Here is a 19,270-nt window from a genome sequence, read left to right as displayed (position 1 = left end):
TTGTGAATTTAAAGATTGAGTTAATACTTTCTAAAGAACAAATCTATAATTTTAGGTTTTTGAACCTAACAAAATATCCAATAAAGTATTACTAATTATTGAACTAATTACTCAATTATCAAATATTGGGTCAATTTTCTGTTGCAACAAAAGATAATTTTCAAGTAATTTCGAAATACTCATATTTACACGTGATTTGGTACCTACAAATATTATATTTTTAATATTTGTTGATATTCGGTAATAGAAATTCTAAATTTAATATTCAACCGATCCAAGAAGAGTGTTTAAATTTAAATTTAATTTCATCAAAATAGAAATATATTCGAGATTCCAAATATCTCGAAATCTAGAAAAGTACCCAAATAATTCATCATAAATCTAATGCTTATCATGACTATCATAAACCATATGAACAACTTGAGCACCTAGCCACCACCTTTACTATTTATTTTATGCCAAACAACCAAACGTTTTGAAAATCCACCGCCTCCGTGGTTTAATTCGTAACGACCCTAGCCAAGTAGTGTATAGAAAATATTATAGAACAGTTTTTCAAGACTCCTCCTTCTCTCTCCTCATTATATTTTGCCACGTGTAATCAGATTCAAGACTTTGACCTGAGGTTTGCAAGCAATGCTTGGTCTTTCTCGAATCTCCATCCATTTGCTCCAAAACTCGAAACGCTAATGCGATGGGAAGGTCCACGTTTGATGCGGTCGTCTCCGTCTTCGTTACGGTTCACCCGCACGAGACCTCTGCTCTGCTCCATTCCTTCTTCTGCTTTTTTTTCGTGAGTTTCTCTGCTCAAGGCAACCACTGAGCATGTTTCCCTTCCCCTTCAGTTTCTTTTTCTTTAACTGGTTATCACTTTTTTGTGGCATTGATTGCAGGTTTTGAGTGCGTATTTCGTGGTTCTTCCGTTGCGGGACGAGGGTGCCATCTCATTGGGGTTATCAAATCTGCCGGGTCTATTCGTGGGGTCCCTGGTGCTCACCCTCGTTGCTGCGCCCTTTTCTTCTCTCATATTCTCTCTGCCTAACCTTTCCAAAGGCAAGGTAAATTATATTGTTAAGAGTTCATTATTGCGCATTCTAGTATGATAATGCCCATTCTGCATCTTCATACTAAAATAAATCAGAACACAAAATATGATGGTAGTACATGTTAAAATCATACATAAATGACTAAATCATAAGTTCATAAGGTTGAGTTATTGTGCCAAAACACAGCAGTCAACTAATCCATTGTAGTACAACACAATCATCTACCAACGAGTAACTGTTCCACACGATATAGCAATAAACATAGACCCACGGTAGACACTGTTAACCATTCAGGCAAATACAATCAAAAGAACTTGTAGGGAAATCAAGAGGTGAACTAGTAGAACCGGAATATGGATGGCTTTGCCGAACATAGTCAGCAAGAACGATAAAGGCTGCACCTTTGATAGTGCATTGGACAAGCAACCTGAGTCCTGAACTTTGATGCCGAGGGCAATGAACAAGTAACCTATTTTCAAATGTTAATAACATGTATCTTATCTAAAAGGACTGACTGTGAGCTGTTGGATCTTAGAATTTGAGCTTGGAGTCTAACTCAACCACCTAAAATTGGCTTGTGTGGTTGAGGTAATCCCAAGCTTTGGAAGCACTACTTAGGTCTTATCTTTAGTCTATGAGTGATACGGTAGAAGAAGGCGCCTTTCCAGTCGGAGATATTCCATCTAATAAGAAGAAAATAAGAAGGTTTGTCGAGGGTCAATATTCTTTATCTTCTTTCATTCATGTGCGTAGTATAAAGTGTATCCATATCGGATACATATATATATACACACACACATATATATACATATATGTATATACACACACACACACATATTTATATACATACATATATATATACACACACACACACACACACACATATATATAGATAGATAGATAAAGACAACCATGTAATTAATAATAATAGCAAGTCTTGAAAATCAAATAACAATAAAATCAAAGCAAAGGATTAGACATGACCTTCACTATATCATTATCTGGTGAAGAAGAATCTCGTATTGGAATATCAATTGGTTGTGAGGGACTTTGATTGGGTGAAGAATGCTTTCGCTTAAGGGGAAATTTTCCAATGTGGAAGAAACTCATACTTGAGGAGGAGATTGTTGGAGTCAAGTGTGAGTTGGAGTCTGACATTTGGCTAAAAATAGGCAAGAAGAGCAACATACAAGGAGAAAAGACCCACAAATTTATTGTCTTAAGGTTTTGGGTTGAAAGTGATGTCATGGTCTCTTATATGAGTTTGTTCATAACTCGAAAGTGATGTCATGGTCTCTTATATGAGTTTGTTCATAACTCGTATCTTTCGAATCTCCTTGGAGTACCTCCCCTTGAAAGAACCCACCAACACCTCATTTCCCCATCTTCATTATTATTATCATCCACTTGTCCCACTAACCACTCATTGCACTCATCAATGTTATTGAGTGCAATGAGATATATTTCATCCCTAATATTGTATCTTTAAGTTGTTGGTTAGCCATTAGGTAAACCAAATTGTGCAATTTTTTATGGTCAAGTTTGTTTCTCTTTTTTGAGTGAATCTATATTATTAATAAGTAAAATTTTAATTAGTTTCTTCCTACTTTCTACAAAAGAATAATAATGAAATAAGCCATCTCAAATACACTCTGATCGCGTTCACATTCTAATGAGCTATATGTCAAGTTTAAAATCTTGATTGCTAGCTTTTGCAAGTTTGGAGTTGAGTGACCATACTTTTTCCACCATTGAGTTATGAAAACAAAGAAAGTAACTTGAAATTTAAACATTATAATTTAGCAATTTAGAACACTTAGGAGCTGTTTAAGTGTCTCACCAGGAGTTGTGGTCTTCCTTGATGTTTTGGAAAAGTCATCACCAAAGAGTCCAGTTCCACTTTTATAAAGGGCTAACTCCATTAATTTTTTTTCTTGCACATCTTTAGTTGGTACCAACCTCTTGATGCGAGCATGTAACCCATTGGTATCCTTCAAATTATATTCCTTTTGGGTTGGAATAAAAGAACTTCGGGTTCAAAGTGACTAGCCACATGCAATAGGCAATGAAGTTGGCGAGTCCATCTATTATCAATGATTGTAAATGCATCCTTGTATATACTTTCATTGTTAGTGAAAACTTTATAATTGTTTCCTTGGTCTTCTCCATTGCTTCATAAATATAGCAGATATCTGCTTTTTTTCACCATCTACAAGACAAAGTACATACACTGGATATAGCCTTTCTGATTAGTCCCTTTGTAGGTAGCCCTTTATGAGAAATTGGTAATAAACTCCGTAGGCCACAATTAAGGCAGAAATGGGTTGCCACAATTAAGAAACCTTTCCAACACTGCATTAAAACACACGATCCATTTATTTCCATTTGATTATTTTTAATAATTTATTTTGTCCTTTTAAATATTGGCTTGACAAAGTAATATCTGCCATTAACAATCTTGGCTTGCAAGAGCATTGGGTGTGGTATATTTTTTATTATGTGGCACTGTCTGTAATTGCCTCTTAAAATCACAGAATATATTGGATGTAATAAGATGAACTGATTTTTTAATCGTTATTACAAGTTCTAGTTCTACTAAATAAGATAATAATATGGTGACATGCATTCATATTTAGTTTTTCTGGTTATGGGAATTGAATTTTTATGATGATAGACAGTTATTATTATTTTATGTTCCCATTAATATAATCTGTAATGGTGCTTCTTGAAATTCCAGGCTTTATTTTTGATACACAGGTTCTTTAGTGTATCCCTCATTTTGTTCTTTTTTCTATGGCACTCCTCATCAGCTGGATATTCAAAGTCCAATTTAACTGTAAGAAATAGCATAACTTGAAGTTGTTTGCTGCAGTCTATATTACTTGTTAAATTCAGAATATTTGCTTTTGATTGTCTTAAATTGGGTTTATGTTGCTAGGGATCCATGCCCTTGATCAATCCCTTAAAGGAAGAAAGGAAAATTAGTGACCAAGGCAGTCTTGCATCTTCATTTGGCTGGGATAACCATGGATGGTTCTATATCTCTGTTCGGATAGGATTGTTTCTTTGGGTATGGTTGATGATTTTATTTTCCATATATAGAATTTAATGTCTAATTGTTTCAAATGACATTTTTGCACACTAGTTTATATTATTTTGTGTAGGTTGCTTTGCTTAATCTAATTACAATTTCTTCAACTTGGGCAAGGGTAATTGATGTGATGGACAGTGAGGTTTGTTTGCCCCTATATCAATTTTGTTTATGTCTGGATTATTTAGGGCCTACTTAACATACTCTGGATTCAGTCAGGTGCAAGATTATTCGGGTTTATTGGTGCTGGTGCTACCCTTGGACAACTTTTTGGGTCGTTGTTTGCCATTGGGATGGCTTTTGTTGGCCCATGTAAGTTTGCATTTGCCCTCAACAGTCTTTTCTCATGAAGTTTTATTGTCATAAAGTACAATCATATTTTTAGCAGTCTTGCTTTTGTTTACTGCATTATTGATGGAACTTGCAGTCTTGCTTTTGTTTGCTTCTCATAAAGTACAATCATATCTTTTGCAGTCTTGCTTTTGTTTGCTGCATTATTGATGGAACTTGCAGCACAGACATCAAGAGGGATAAATTGTGGTACATCTCATGCAGAAGAAAAATTGTCTCCCATTAGGTCATTCTACGTATTCTTTTCTTTGTAGTTATATATATGAGTGAAACCTTATAAGTTTTGGATGGCATATACCATTTTAATTCTGTAGGAATGTATTAACCTTTAAATATACAGAGCATCTAAAACTAGAAATTTGTTTTGGATCAGTCCCTTAAATCTGGTTACAGGTCTGTGAACAGTATAGTCTGATTGTATTTGTCAATCACAATATTTCTGATTCGTTCATTGGTGGCATATTTTGGTGGCCAAGTTCTGGTGTCTTGGAGAGAACCAATGATCTGCAACATTAACATAATATTGGAAGACAACTTCTCTGTATATTTCTGCATATTATCCCTTTATTTTTAATTCAAAGCAGTTAATATCCATGCAGAAAGGAGTTGCTTCTTGTTTTACTTGTGTATGTATTACAAGGGGTGCTTTTATTTGATTCTTCCTGCAGAGGGATTCTTTGCTGACACAATATATTAGTTATCAGTATTTATATTAAATCTGTGGAAGAAGTGGATACATGTTCTGGCCTCTTGCCTACTTTTCAATTTTTTACGTGCAAATGAACAGTAGCTTTCTCTTAGGTAATTTAAGATGCCGTGCTAATAGAAATGAATCTGAATATAGGAAAAAACAAAGTAATGATCGTAGGTTGTAGCAGAGAATTTCTGTTTCACATGTGGACATTTGGGAGTTCTACTTCGCTTTTGCATTTGTAAATCACAACCCTCTCCTAACTAACTCATACAATCCCCTTATCTTTCTAATAATGTGTTACTTTATCTGTTAGTTAGATAGTTAATGCTAGTAACAGCCTTGAGTCCTAATCTGTTAGGCATGAGGAAGCACGAAAGGTTGATAATAGACAGGATTGCAGGTTCATTGTAGAAGGAGGTCTAAAAAGAAAAACTAAGAATACTGTTGTAAGGTAGTTTTTACAGCTCAAAGTTAGTTAGCAGGAAGGAGCCCTTTAATATGAAGCTTAAAAGGGGAAAGTGGAGGAGTTTTGGGAGACTCGAGAGACTTGTAACTGGAATAATCTAGTGGAAAGGAGAGTGCTCCTTTCTGGCATCTTTTGTATGGTTAGTGAAATAAAGAAGTTTTGATTTTCTTTTCATTGTTTTTCTCTGAAAATAGTGTTGATTCCTAAATATTTTTGTCTGAAATGCCATATTTATGATTGGAATAATGGAAAGCAAAGTGAGTGCTTTGGAGAAATGGGCCAGCGAACAAAGGAAGGTGATTGCAAACATGAAAACAAACATGAGTTTTGTGAAAGAATGCATGTAATGTAAGACATGACAAATAAAGGAATCTTCTTCTTGAAATGAAGAAAGGGCAGAAATTGTCGTATGTAGGAGAATACTCGGTCAATGGTGATGAGAAAAGGAAACAAGACATTGTTAGTAACAAATCTAATAAGGGCGAGGAAGAACCACTTTGCCCTTGCATAAAAGGGGTGGAGTTGCCTACATTTGAAGGGGGTGATCCAGTGGGATGATGGCAAGGGTAGAAAAATTCTTTGAAGTACAAAATGTCTGAATGTCGGAAAAGTTATGCCTAGCCTTTACTAGCATGGGAGGAAACACTAGCCATTGGTTCAAATTCTGGTGATAGACGGAAGAACCCTTCACGGGAGGATCTTGCAACATCACTGTTAAGGAGATCCGGAGGTAGTGGGCAAAACTCGTTGAGAGATTGGTTGTAATAAGATAGATTGGGAGTGTGGAAGATTTCATCCAAGGTCTCAAGCAAATTAGACATTGGAATGGAAGATCCAATTTATATGCATTATCATTTATTTTCTCTTATATTTGAAAGGGTCCATCTCTATTATCTTAAAGATTGAATTTCCTTTGAGTAGGTAACCTATCCTTTCTCAAATGCAACCACACCCAATCTCCAGGTTGAAAAATGACTTCCTTTTTTCCTTAGTTTGTTATTGTAGCATTCTTTGCTACTTTCTTTTCAATTTCTTTCTTGATTTTGACATGTAGATCTTTTATGAGTTTAGCTCTTGCAACTCCTTTCTCTTAACATTATTTCTTTGGAAGTAGGAATGGGTAATAAACAAGAGGGGTTAAAGGATTAAACCCATAAACAATCCCAAAAGGTGAGTGAGAAGTAGATTAGACAGTCTAATAAGAGCGTCTGCTAGACGGGCTGAAGGAAGTTTCGACCTCTGCGAGTGGGCCAAACATGCATCAGCCAAAGACAATCAAATCTACTTAATGAAACATGCGTCCAGTAATTTATTCATTACCTTACTCGTTTTCATGTGATTACTCATAAGGTTTTTAATCTTTTACCTCTTGAATCATGCGTCCAAGAGATTGTTTAGAAAACTAAATAGGAGTTTAATTAAAGACAAAATTGAGATATTGTAGATTTTATTATCTAATTCTTCTCCTCAAATTTCGTTTTCTATTTTTGATTCATAGAAGCAACTTGGACTTTCGCATATTCAACTCCCTCACAAAAGTAGAAACTTCCTTCAGACTCTCTAGTAGATCATCTAGTCTACTCTGAGAAGTATTAGACCGTCTATTGCGACTAAAACAAAAGATTAACACAAATAACAATTAAGACCAAAATAGACTCAATTAGAGGAATCTCAATTAAAACAATGGATTTATTCGTGATTATCATCCAAAGATCTATGATTAAAGCTTTAAAGTGAGTAAAATTATGTTCATGTGCTAAGCAAATTTATGCATGATTCTAGAGAAAGGCACATGTAAGTAGTTGAAAATTTTGTTTAGAATTAAAAGTCAAGTTGAGGAAAGGGGCTACTTTTCAAGAAAGGAGATACTTTGATCTTGAAGATATATACTAATACAGACTATGTAAGTTTCGTTACTGACAAAAAATCTACCTTTGGGTATTGTATATTTTAGGCAAAAAGTATGGGTCTGGAGAAGTAAAAAATAGGGTAGGACCCATACTCCTTCACTAAGGGATTTCATGCTCCTACTCAAAGTGTATGTAAAGGACTTCCTTCGGATTCCTAGATCATGTTGGTAAGTTGAGACTGATCAATATTCATTTACCAACTTGAAGGAGAGTGTTGTAAATATGGGATAATTAGGCTAAAAATATTCTAATATCTCTACAGTAATTGAGAAAAAATATCCTTAGAATCTTCACATTCATTCCCTCATTTTTTATTTACGTTTTTATGAGGAAATGATTGTTACAAATAGAGGAGTTGAAATTGTAATTAGCATGATTGTAATTTATTCTATATTTCTTTATTTTCTCATTATTCAAGTACTTTATAAATAGTGTTGACACTTCTATTATGGAGCTTAACCCTAGACTTTTTAAAATCAGTAAGACAAATTATGGAATTTTCTCTCAAAATTTTTGAAATCTATGAAGTTAATATCAAATTTTGAGTATTTAGATTGTATGCTCTCTTTTTCTAAAATGTTGACAAACCCAACTGACCCTCAAGTCGGTTAGTTATCAAAAGGAGAGTGATAACCTCTATAATGAGAGGATCAAAACTAGTAGCTATCACTCTAAGAATTCTGTAGTTTAGTGACCTTGTTTGAGGATATAAATAAGTGCAAGGAGAGTAGCTTCTCACGTTTTTGTAGTGGACAATTGGTTGAGCTTTTGGATCTATCAAATATCCAAATCATTCATCCCTCTTATTGGTGTTGTACCCATATCGTGACTAGTTTGGAATTAGGGGCTCCTCAATAAGATATTTTTGTTCTTCATCCAAATTCTGAATCCACTTTATCATTTTCCTCTCTCTATACCTAAAGTCCCATGATTTACCATTTTTAGTTTTGTAGAAAATAAAAAATATAAAGTAAACATCATTCTGAAAAGCATGGATAGAAAGATAGATAGATGGAAAAATGTAAAAAACAAACACACTTCTGATAAATATGAGGGAATCATGTGCATCTCATTAAACTATTTGTCTGAGTTAAATGGGTAATTTAATGTATATATAATGCATGGCATCACGAGGGATACAATCATACTTATTTATTTACTTTGAATCTAGAAAATCTGCTTCCAATGATGAAAACAAGACTGAGGAGATTCAAAAGATGGAACATACTCCAAGAGGTTCTCCAAAGTCATCTACTTCAGTGAAGCTTCCAATTTGGCCCATATTTGAAGGACTCTGGCTTATATTGTCATCAACCTACCTGTTACATGTATCATTATTCATCTGGCTAAGTGCAGTTGTATCTTCACTCTTCTATTTCCAGGTTAGGTAATCTTGTGTCCTGTTATAAAATCTTTAGTTTTCGTGATTTGCATTTCAAGTTTACATGAATGATTAGAACATGTGGGGAATTGTATAAATGAGTAATGCGATCGATACACTATTATTGATTGAGATTTATTGAAAATCCCAATTATGTTTGAGTCCTACTTATTTAATGAGTTTCACTCATAATTTTGTAGTTTCTAATAAATTTTAACCAATGATAGAGTGTTAGAGAGTTGTTGCTAACACTCCTCTTGTACATATACAAAACGCTATTGCTGACTGAAATTCTACTAACATATTTCCTTTTCGTCAAATTTCCTGAAAGACGTAGCAAAGTAAAGCCAAATCTAAGAAGTGGTGCTCATGTAATCAGTGGACCAAAACATTAAAATTTAATTGGAGGATTAAAAACATATTTAAGCCTTTAATAAAGTTTCAAAAAACAATGTCACTCAATTAAATCTATTAGATTTGTTATAGATTCTAGGAAATTTGGATCATTAATACCTGATTATTAGGCAAGAATTTATTGTATTTGATTTTGTAAATTAGTATAAATACATACCGTGTGGTCTGCATTTGACACAAGATTCAGATAACCCTTTCTTATATGGTAACAATAGTTTTAGGGTTTTTTCAATCCCTTTCTTTTCCTCTAGGTGAACAATACCCGCAACCCATAGAAGACCCCATTTTCTCTCGTGTGAATAATACCTGTAACCATTACATGCCCTTTCATTTTATCACAAAGCACTCTTTTCCTTCGGTGATTGTGCTACTAGAACTACCCTCCTTCAGTGACCGCACTGGTAACATATTGTCATTTTTCCCTTTTCTCCAGCATAACCCACTTGTTCTAGTAGCATTCTTTTCCTTTGGTGATTGTGCTACTAGAACTACCCTCCTTCGGTGACCACCAAGCTTCGTTGGTTGGTCAGTTTCGCCGCCTCACACACTCGTAACATATTGTCGTTTTTCCCTTTTTTTTGGCACAACCCACTTGTTTTGGTTTATTTCACATGGGTTTCGACAAGTCCCACTCAAATATCGCGTATGCAGTGAATTTTACCACTGTTATGCTGATTGCATGTGAAAATCTGGCTGAAACAAGTGACTACAATTCTTGAGATGTTGCTATGTAGTTGTGGTTCTTGGGTCAAGGTCGTGAAAACCACATGACCAAACAAGCCAAAGATATTCCGAACACTGATGAAGCCCGATGGAAGCAAATTGACGCCTCTTTGTGTAGTGTTCTCTGGTTCTCCATTGATGGCAAATTGCAGCTCCAATATCAAGCTTTTACTACCTGTTATGTTGTTTGGAACAAAGCCAAGAGACTTTATTCCAATGATGTTCATCGTGTTTACAAGGTTGTCTCCAACCTTATTTCTATAAAGCTTGAAAACCATGATATACAAACCTATCTTGGTAAGCTCGACCACTTAATTGCTGATTTTGATGCCCTCATGCCTATCACTAATGATGCAGACAAACATGCTAAACAACGTGGAATGTTTTTTGTTGTTCTTGCAGTGGTTGGATTTTCTCTTGAGTTTGACTTTGCCCTTAATCAAATATTATTCTGCATTGTTGTTCCATCTTATGACACCGTTAGTGAACAATTACTTCGCCTCTTTGTTCCTTACATGTTTGGAGAGTTTTCTAAACTTTTAACAAATTCATTTGCCTTTTACTCCTACTGTAGATGGAGTGGAAATTGTGGTGGCTATAATGGTCAACATCCTCGTTGCAACTATTGTCAATGGTATAACCATATTGAGGCAAACTGTCGTACAACGGCACAAAAATAACCCAAGACCACTAATATTGCTCAAGTCGTTTCTTTAGGAGCATCTGATAAGGTTTAAACTCTTATTGATGCCTATAATGAGTATCTTCAATACAAGGCAGCCATGTGATACACAACCTGTCATTGGCGTTGCTCAGTCTGGTAATCCCATAGCCTTTGTTTCTTAGTCCTTCGCCCTTGGACCTTGGATTCTTGACTCCAGTGCCTTTGATCATATGTTTGGTAACAAAATTTCTTTTCTCTCATCTATCTTATTAAAGGAAAAGAAAGAATAGGATGAATCCCTTGTGTATATTGAACACATAGGGTTATGTTTATATAGGAAAAGAAACATATGGGCTAAGCCCATTACATTTTTTTTTTATCAGCAAAGAATGAAATTAAATTAAGAGGGATACAAAAGGGGTATCCCAACCCTTTTACATAAACCAAACCACATTAAGAATCTCCAAGAATAAAGAGATGAACAAACACCCCAGAAGCAATAGATAGATAATGTTTGCTGCATAAGCTAGACATCCTATTCCATCTAGCACCGTACTCGTATTGAAATGCTATAAGCACTGCAAACTGCAGCTACAAAACCATCAAAAGACACCAAAATATTGGTTTTCTCCACCACCTCATTGACATTCCTTCTACCCAGCTTGCAGTGGCACGATTGTAGCACTTGTCACTTCAATGCAGCATCTTCCATTCGCTCTTTTTTGGACTTTGGCTTCCCCCTGTTTGCTCCTTTTAAGCTCACTTTTATCAGAAACCAACTTCCTACTTGCCAGGGTCCATCTCGCACTTAGATTGGTCGGAGTTTACAATTTCGACTTACACAGAACCCTGAACCAGCATACACCCTGCCTCTATTGGTCTGTTATAAGACTCATCAAAACAGAATCCTCTATCATGTCCTTAACATTCCTTTTGACTCCCTTGCATACAAGCACATATGTCCTGATTACATAAATATGAAATATCTAACAATATCTATAATATCTCATAATATCTCATAATATCTAATAATAATATCTAACACTCCCCCTCAAGTTGGTGCATATAGATCATATGTACCCAACTTGTTACAAATGTAATTAATCCTGGGCCCTCGTAAGGGTTTAGTAAAAATATCTGCTAATTGATTATTTGAATTAACAAACTCAGTCTTGATATCTCTCGATATAATCTTTTCTCGAATGAAATGACAATCAATCTCAATATGTTTGGTCCTTTCATGAAAAAATAGATTTAAGCTAATATGAAGAGCAACCTGATTATCACATATAAGTGTCACTTGAGTGACCTCTCCAAATTGCAATTCGTTTAGTAACTGTTTAAGCCAAATAAGTTCACAAGTAGCCGAGGCCATAGCTCTATAATCTGTTTCTGCACTAGATCTCACCACAACACTTTGTTTCTTGCTCTTCCAAGAGATCAAGTTATCACCAATGGAGACACAATAACCCGAAGTTGATCTTCTATCAAATGGAGATCCTGCCCAATTAGCATCTGAATAACAAACTACTTTAGTATGGTTATTATGATCATATAACAAACCTTTTCAAGGAGAGTTTTTAATGTACTTCAGTATACGAATGATTGCATTCCAATGATCTTCACATGGAGAATTAAGAAATTAACGCACCACACTGATTGCAAAGGAAATATCAGAACGAGTAACAGTGAGATGGTTCAATTTTCCAACTAATCTTCTGTACTTCTCAGGATCTGAAAGAGGCTCCCCCTGATTGGGTAAAAGTTTGACATTGGGATACACGAGAGTATCAACAAATTTCGAATTTATCAACCCAATTTCCTCCAAAATATCCAATGCATATTTTCTTTGAGAGATAACAATACCAGTATTGCATTGTGCTACCTCAATCCCCAAGAAATATCTAAGTTTGCTAAGATCTTTGGTCTGAAAATGTTGACAAAGGTGTTGTTTTACTTGTGAGATGCCATGGTGATCACTGCCTGTAAGAACAATGTCATCAACATATACTATAAGATAGATACACCCTACACTCGAGTGACGATACAAAACTGAATGATCTGCTTCACTGGGGGTCATACCAAACTGTTGAACAACATTGCTAAATTTTCCAAACCAAGCCCTGCTTGAGGCCATATAAGGATTTGCGAAGACGACATACCAATCTAGAAGACTCCCCTGAGCAACAAAAACGGGAGGTTGCTCCATATAAATTTCTTCTTGGAAATCCCCATTAAGAAAGGCATTTTTGACATCCGGTTGATAAAGAGACCATTGTTGAAGAGCAGGCATGACTATGAACAAGCGAACAGAAGCCATCTTAGCCACTGGAGAAAAAGTATCATCATAGTCTAAACCAAAAATTTGGGTATAACCCTTAGTCACAAGACGAGCTTTGAAATGATCAATAGTACCATCAGGACCAACTTTGATAGCAAAAATCCACCTGAAACCAACAAAAGATTTCCCAAATGGTAAAGGAACAAGTTCCCAAGTTTTATTATTCTGAAGCGCATTCATTTCATCAAGCATGGCCTGACGCCAACCAGGATGAGCCAAGGCATCACCTATAGATTTTGAAATGCAAACAAAAGAAATAGATGAATGACAGGTATAAAAGGGTTGAGATCAAGGTTATCAAACTCGCGGGTTCACCCTTGAACTCGTTCGAGTTTACGAGTCGGGAACTGTCTGGCGAGTCAACTCGTTAGTAAACTCGTAATATTATTTGAGTGAAAGTGAAATAATAATTGGGATTGTGTCAATTGGGGTGATAAGCAGTAAATTAAAAGGGTTGTTGACATAAAGAATGGAGTCAACGATAATGGATGGAAGGGATTGGGTTGTACCAGTGTCACAAATTTGTGTTTGTGAACCATTAACAATAGTTATAAAAGACAAATTGGCAACCTTAGTAAAGGAGGAGAAAAGAGAATGATTGCCAGATATTTGATTTGATCAGTTGCACTAGAGTCAAGGACTAATGGAAGGAGATTGAGAAAGAAAAGCAGATAAATTACTAGTTTGTGCCATCGAACAATGTTCCTTGTGGATTAGTGAGCTGCACACCACTTGTGGATTAGTGAGCTGCACACCACTTGAGAAAGTATGCATATGATAATGGAGATACATCAACCAGTAATGTAGGAGCAATAGTGATTCAAGAGTAGATGCCTAGGCAATATTGGGTGAACGAGGGGGTTTCCCATGCTGCTGCCAACACTTATCAATGGTATGTTCAATGAGGTAGCAATGTTCACATTTTGGTTGATTTTTAGAATGACCTGTACATACAAAGACAATGTTTTCCCTTTTGGACGAAGTGTTTGTCTTTGTATTTATTTTCTAGGAATATATAGCACGTATGATACATAAGTCATAGAAGGGTTTACTAATGATTTCAAAATTTGATCATGGGTAGCAAACAATCCCAAGGTAATAAAAAACATATTGCAGTTCTCAAGTTCCTTTTTCATATCTTTAGATGGTGGAAGGAGCTTCACGAAATCATGGAAGGCAACATGAAGCCTTCCAAGATAAGCAATGGGTGTACTAGACCAACATGGTTTTGAAGAAGGCTTCAGATTCCATGTTAAGTTAAACTATACGAAAGAGAGACATTGAACTGAAATCATGTGCTTTTGAGACAATACAGATGCTTCATTTACACCGAGAGAGAAAAATCAGTGGAGATTTGACATCCTCTAATAATAAAGATGTGATATTGAAATAAATAAAAATGTTTCTAATAATGCTTAGATAATGTAGATATTCTTGATTGTATAGAATCTGCCACTTATTTTTATAATTATAACAACCCCTTTAATTTATTGCAAGCAAGCCATTAATGAAATACATATGTGCGACCCATACGGACAATTTAATTAATACTGTTTGAACACAATATGTATTTTTGATGATTAATTTCCTTAGCTATATTTATTTCTGTTTGATTTAAGTTGGATTTTCAAGCACCCATAGGTCTGTAAAAATTTCTGTTATTGCAGAAAGTGAGTGTGATTGCCACCACAGTTACCAGCTCTCTAGGAAGAAGAAGGTTGTTTGCGCAGATAAATAGCTTTATTGCTGTTTTTATTCTTGGTGGACAGCTGTCCTTGACGGTAAGCTCTTCCCCAAATAACTTTATCCACATGGAATATATTCATCTTTCTTTCAAAGTTGAGTTCAAACCTGTTCCTAAAAATAAAATTTGACAATGCTAGTAGATTAAGTACAGATTTCCGAGTTTGTTTTCTTAAATTACCCTCATCATAGCACAAGCAAGCACCCAACTTTATACATAGCTAATTCTTAGAGTTCAGAAAGACATTCGTGAGGGGAGATAAGTCAGTTGATCATTGAAGTTCGCAAAAGCTAGATTCATATTTTCTGTGATGAAATGACATGAGTTCTCATTGGAGCCATTCTTGAAGAAATTTTTCAAACACTAAGTTCAAACGTAAGAGACATAATTCAATATTCCGGTTTAGTACTTGATCTAGCAACTATGATATGCTTTTTGCTTTTCCATGAGATAGAGTTGGCCCTCTAATAAGAACACATTGTATAGGGGTCAACCTACCACCAGGAGATCCAGCTTAGGTATCACAAATTGCTGTAGGGGAAAAACCCTGACAGTAAGAGTCTTCACAAAGAAGGTAAAACGCACAAGAGAAATTGTAGGGGCAGTCCCTCAAGACAGGTTTATAAAGGAAAATGCTTCCTTTCACACAGGGCATTTCCTGTCACAAAACTACTATCCTCACTCCTCATCTACCACATAAGAAAAGAATATAAAACTTCATAAAACAAAGTCTCAGCCCCCATCCTGCAACAGCTGTTAACAGCTAACAGCTAATTAATTTTTAAAATTTCCTTCTATAATAAAATTTCCACACCCTCTCATTTTTCCCCTTTTTATCTCTGGCAACTTCAAAATTCAAACCATTGTACAATGACTATCGTTATATGCTGAGTTTATGGGGGTTATATTGGCCATTGAGTTTTCTTGAGCTGGTGGTTATCGGCATGTTTGGTTAGTGAGTCTTTGTTGGTATGCCAAGCTTTTTCTTCTAAAATTTTCCCTGGGTCTCTTAGGGATAGATGGAGGAAATGCATGAAGAGTATAGTTGATAAGTTTACTAGCCCATTTAAATTGACCGTTTAATAATTTAGGCACATTATGGAATTTCAAACTACGCTGATCTATACATATGTTGAGTCACCCTCGCATAAGATAATGTTGCCATTATTGAACTACCAATACTATCTCCATAAGCTCTTTTTCGAACACTGATTTCAATGGCCTCCTGTCTATAACACTTTGCTCCAAAAAGTAATAGGTTGTTTCTTCTGTAATAGCATAGTTCCTAGCACAATGCCAGAATCATCCATTTCCACAATAAATTGTTTGGAGAAAACTGGAACTACCAATACAAGCAATGAGGTTATGACAGATTCAGTGAAGCAAGTTTAGAAAAAGTTCACTGGTCATTATCTCTAATTACCTATATGAAAATGTTAAAAGAGACAGAGGTTTCTACAATTTTTCTGTTACAGACCAATGCCTATCCCCCTCTTCCTTGTCAGTCTAAATAATAAAAAAAAAATCTCATTAACAACCTCTCTGCTACTCATGCCACCTCAGCTTTAGGATTTCTGTTCTTCCCTTTATGTACATACACCCTCCATCCTTAGGTGTCTCATGCCCCTCATGGACCAATGGCTCTTTTGGCCCATAAACATGTTGGTCTCCAACATTTTCTTGTGGGAAGTTGTGCTCAGTATTTGCTGTTTTATATGAACGAAGGAGCAGCACACCAAAATGGTCTAGACATAGGGGTCAGACTAGGCATAACATCATGAGCTGGGTTGGTCCATCACATTTTTTTCTACTTACCTGTTGGGCTTGTTCGGACCGTCTGTTTTTCCATCTCTATACTTGCATAAACAATGAATAATAGGAGAATAGTTTTTTATGACCTTATTATTTCCTTTGCTACATTAGTTGAAGTAACCATTTTGAAGAGGTAAGGTAATATTATTGACAATAATGATGAAAAAGGTCCGTCATGATTTTTATTCTTTGATTTTTGTATTAATGAGTCATGTTACTAACGTTAACTATGTAAATATTTTTTTACTAGTGCAGGGACGCATTCTTACTGTTGCTGGGGTGACTATAGCTATATGCTCAACACCGTTTGTTGGCTTCTTAAATTTAGTTACTCTGGCTGTCTGGCCAAATTGGGTGGTGGTTGCCACCTGTGAGACATTGAGAAAGGTTATTCTCTATGACTTCAAAAATATTGGTTCCTTTAATAGAATTCAATAATTAACATTATATCGTGTTAGAAATGTGTCAAGTGAATTAAGTATATGTGTAGGTTCATTGTATGACATAAAATATTGTTTGTCTAGTTTAAACACAAATTAGAGTGCATGATAGTCAATCAAGGACTCCGTGTGTGATAATCATGATACATTGCATATTACCTCCATTCCTATTTGCTATGAGGACCAAATATAGAGGTATATTATTGTCACTTTAGAAAAGTCCTGCCTAGAGACATTCCCATTAGTAATGCATATGATTGAGTCCTTGCTTTAAGCTGTCTGTTAATGTTCCTATCGATAATCGTCATCTTGGCAACAGAGTCAGGGAGCACTGTGCCAGTCCTGAAATTAATTAATCTGCCATTTGCTACAGTGCTTTTCTTGACCGGTGGATAAATGGTATGTTCCTGTAATTAAAAAAAGTAATTATTTAGGAATTTGTGTTTCTGTATTTCTTACATTCATTATAGAAATAATGAGTTCGTTGTGTAGTTAAAACACAAGTGTTTCAGCATATGCACTTCTTACCTTTCAACAATATACTCCATACTACATTCATCTTTTGGAGAAATTCATGACCGTGACCTGCAACTCACGATATAAAATAGTAAACTGTTGATTAAATTAATTGTTGCACACTTTTGTGGATTCTTAATCACGTGTCACAACATTGCAGGTTGTTACATATGTTGTGACAAGGCCAGGTAGAGAACTTTTATTTACAGTTGTTTCAGAGGATGAGAAGTATAAAGCTAAAGTACGACCATCTTGTTTCCTTTCTTCCTCCAATAACCATTTTCTGCTATTTCAATTTAGAGAGCCAATGGCTTCACTGCTGTAACATTATTATACATCCTATATATATATATATTTCTTGGACATTTCTAGATGATGCATGAAATGATCTCACATGACAATGGCCAAATTTATGTGGCAGGTATGCATAGATGTCCTGGTTCAAAGACTTGGAGATGCTGCAGCAGCTGGAATGTACAAAATGCTTTTTGGTACTTTCAACGGGAATCCATCAACAGTTTCCCTTTATGGCCTGCCTGTATGTTCAAACCTGTCATACTGTCCCTATTCATAAAATATTCCTCTCATTTTTTTAAGAATCCTAAAAATAAAAAATAGAAAAGTATACCGATTATTTCCATACCCTGTTTCATATAATCGTCTACCTATTATCTCAAATAGTTATCAATACTCTGTACATATTTTGTCCTCTTTTTTTTTTGCTTTTTATATGGGCAAGACTAACGTGTTTTTTTCCGTTCTGTAGGTTTGTTTGTTGTGGATAGTCACAGCATACACTTTGGGTCGTCGGCAAGTGCAACTTTCAAAGCACGAGACCTCATCTACTTAATACAATTTGTTATTAAATGTACAATATATTATAGTTATTATATGGGTGGAGAAAGTTGAGCCTGAGATAATAAAAGCTAACAAGGCCATGCTTTCCAAAATTTTCAATCAATTCCTGGCAATTTCTTCCAGTATCTCCATGCTTTCATGCTTTCCTCCTACACACCAAGTGAAATGACAATTTTGTCCTTTTTCATCTTTTTTATTGACACATCTCTTCCTTTTTTTTCGGATCCATACACTCCAAATTCTAAAATTTGGAATACAAAATTGTATTTCAAATTTTAGAGTTCGGAGTGAGTTTGTTGGATTCAAAAATACATTTCAAACTCTAAAACGAATACGATTTTGTATTCCAAATTCTAGTGTTTGAAATGTATTTTCAAACCTAGAAAATACCTTTCAAATTTTAGAGTTTAGAATGCATTTTCAAATCCAGAAAACTCTAAAATTTGGAAAGAAAATTGTGTTCATAATGCTTTTTCGATCCCAGAAAAAACATTAATGTTTAGAATATAATTTTGTATTTTGAATACCAAAGTTTGAAAGATCTATAAACTATGTAATTTATTGAAATGAAAAAACAAACAAATCCTGCATCTTTGGCTCAAGGATAATTTTAGAATTGAAAATTTTATGGAGGTGTAGGGAAGAAACTATGGAGGTATTGGAAGAAATTGCCTCAATCCCTTTGGTGCTGGTAATTTGGGTATCTATGCTCGTATTTAAAGGAGTCGGAAAAAGAAAAGCATTACACTTACAAAACTTACACATCCCTTCAATCTGAATAAGTTTTTTTTATAAGAAAATCAATTTATTAAAACGAAA

General features: G+C 35.2%; 1 protein-coding gene across 14 annotated transcripts; it reads left to right on the top strand.

The window, feature by feature from the left end:
- The first annotated feature begins 404 nt into the window (after positions 1 to 404).
- LOC137813544 (TLC ATP/ADP transporter) lies at positions 405 to 18,576 on the top strand. 14 transcript variants are annotated; one of them, XM_068615870.1, is made up of 13 exons: positions 405 to 793; positions 894 to 1,058; positions 3,784 to 3,882; positions 3,985 to 4,116; positions 4,211 to 4,279; positions 4,353 to 4,449; positions 4,612 to 4,714; positions 8,730 to 8,940; positions 14,749 to 14,862; positions 16,893 to 17,024; positions 17,754 to 17,834; positions 18,015 to 18,131; positions 18,360 to 18,576. In XM_068615870.1, exons 1-13 carry the CDS (start codon positions 695 to 697, stop codon positions 18,441 to 18,443), a joined length of 1,503 nt encoding a protein of 500 aa, XP_068471971.1. In that variant the 5' UTR covers positions 405 to 694; the 3' UTR covers positions 18,444 to 18,576. The 14 variants fall into 14 exon arrangements, 9 of the variants coding, with proteins under 9 accessions (XP_068471971.1, XP_090156428.1, XP_068471973.1 ...); XM_090300302.1 differs by having other exon boundaries at positions 478 to 793; positions 894 to 1,053; positions 4,357 to 4,449; XM_068615872.1 differs by having other exon boundaries at positions 478 to 793; positions 894 to 1,053.
- The last annotated feature ends 694 nt before the right edge of the window (positions 18,577 to 19,270 follow it).

The sequence above is a fragment of the Phaseolus vulgaris genome, chromosome 1 (assembly GCF_051622355.1).
Source record: "Phaseolus vulgaris cultivar YP4 chromosome 1, ASM5162235v1, whole genome shotgun sequence".
NCBI lineage: Eukaryota > Viridiplantae > Streptophyta > Magnoliopsida > Fabales > Fabaceae > Phaseolus > Phaseolus vulgaris.
The sequence above is the reverse complement of the archived record's forward strand: the minus strand, read 5'-3'. Positions and strand labels throughout refer to the sequence as shown.

Excerpts from the sequence above, each read along its gene's own strand:
- LOC137813544 (XM_068615870.1), top strand. The coding sequence starts at position 695 with ATGGGAAGGTCCACGTTTGATGCGGTCGTCTCCGTCTTCGTTACGGTT. Across the intron at positions 17,835-18,014 it reads ATGAGAAGTATAAAGCTAAA|GTATGCATAGATGTCCTGGT; the intron begins GTACGACCATCT and ends TTTATGTGGCAG. Across the intron at positions 18,132-18,359 it reads TTTCCCTTTATGGCCTGCCT|GTTTGTTTGTTGTGGATAGT; the intron begins GTATGTTCAAAC and ends TCCGTTCTGTAG.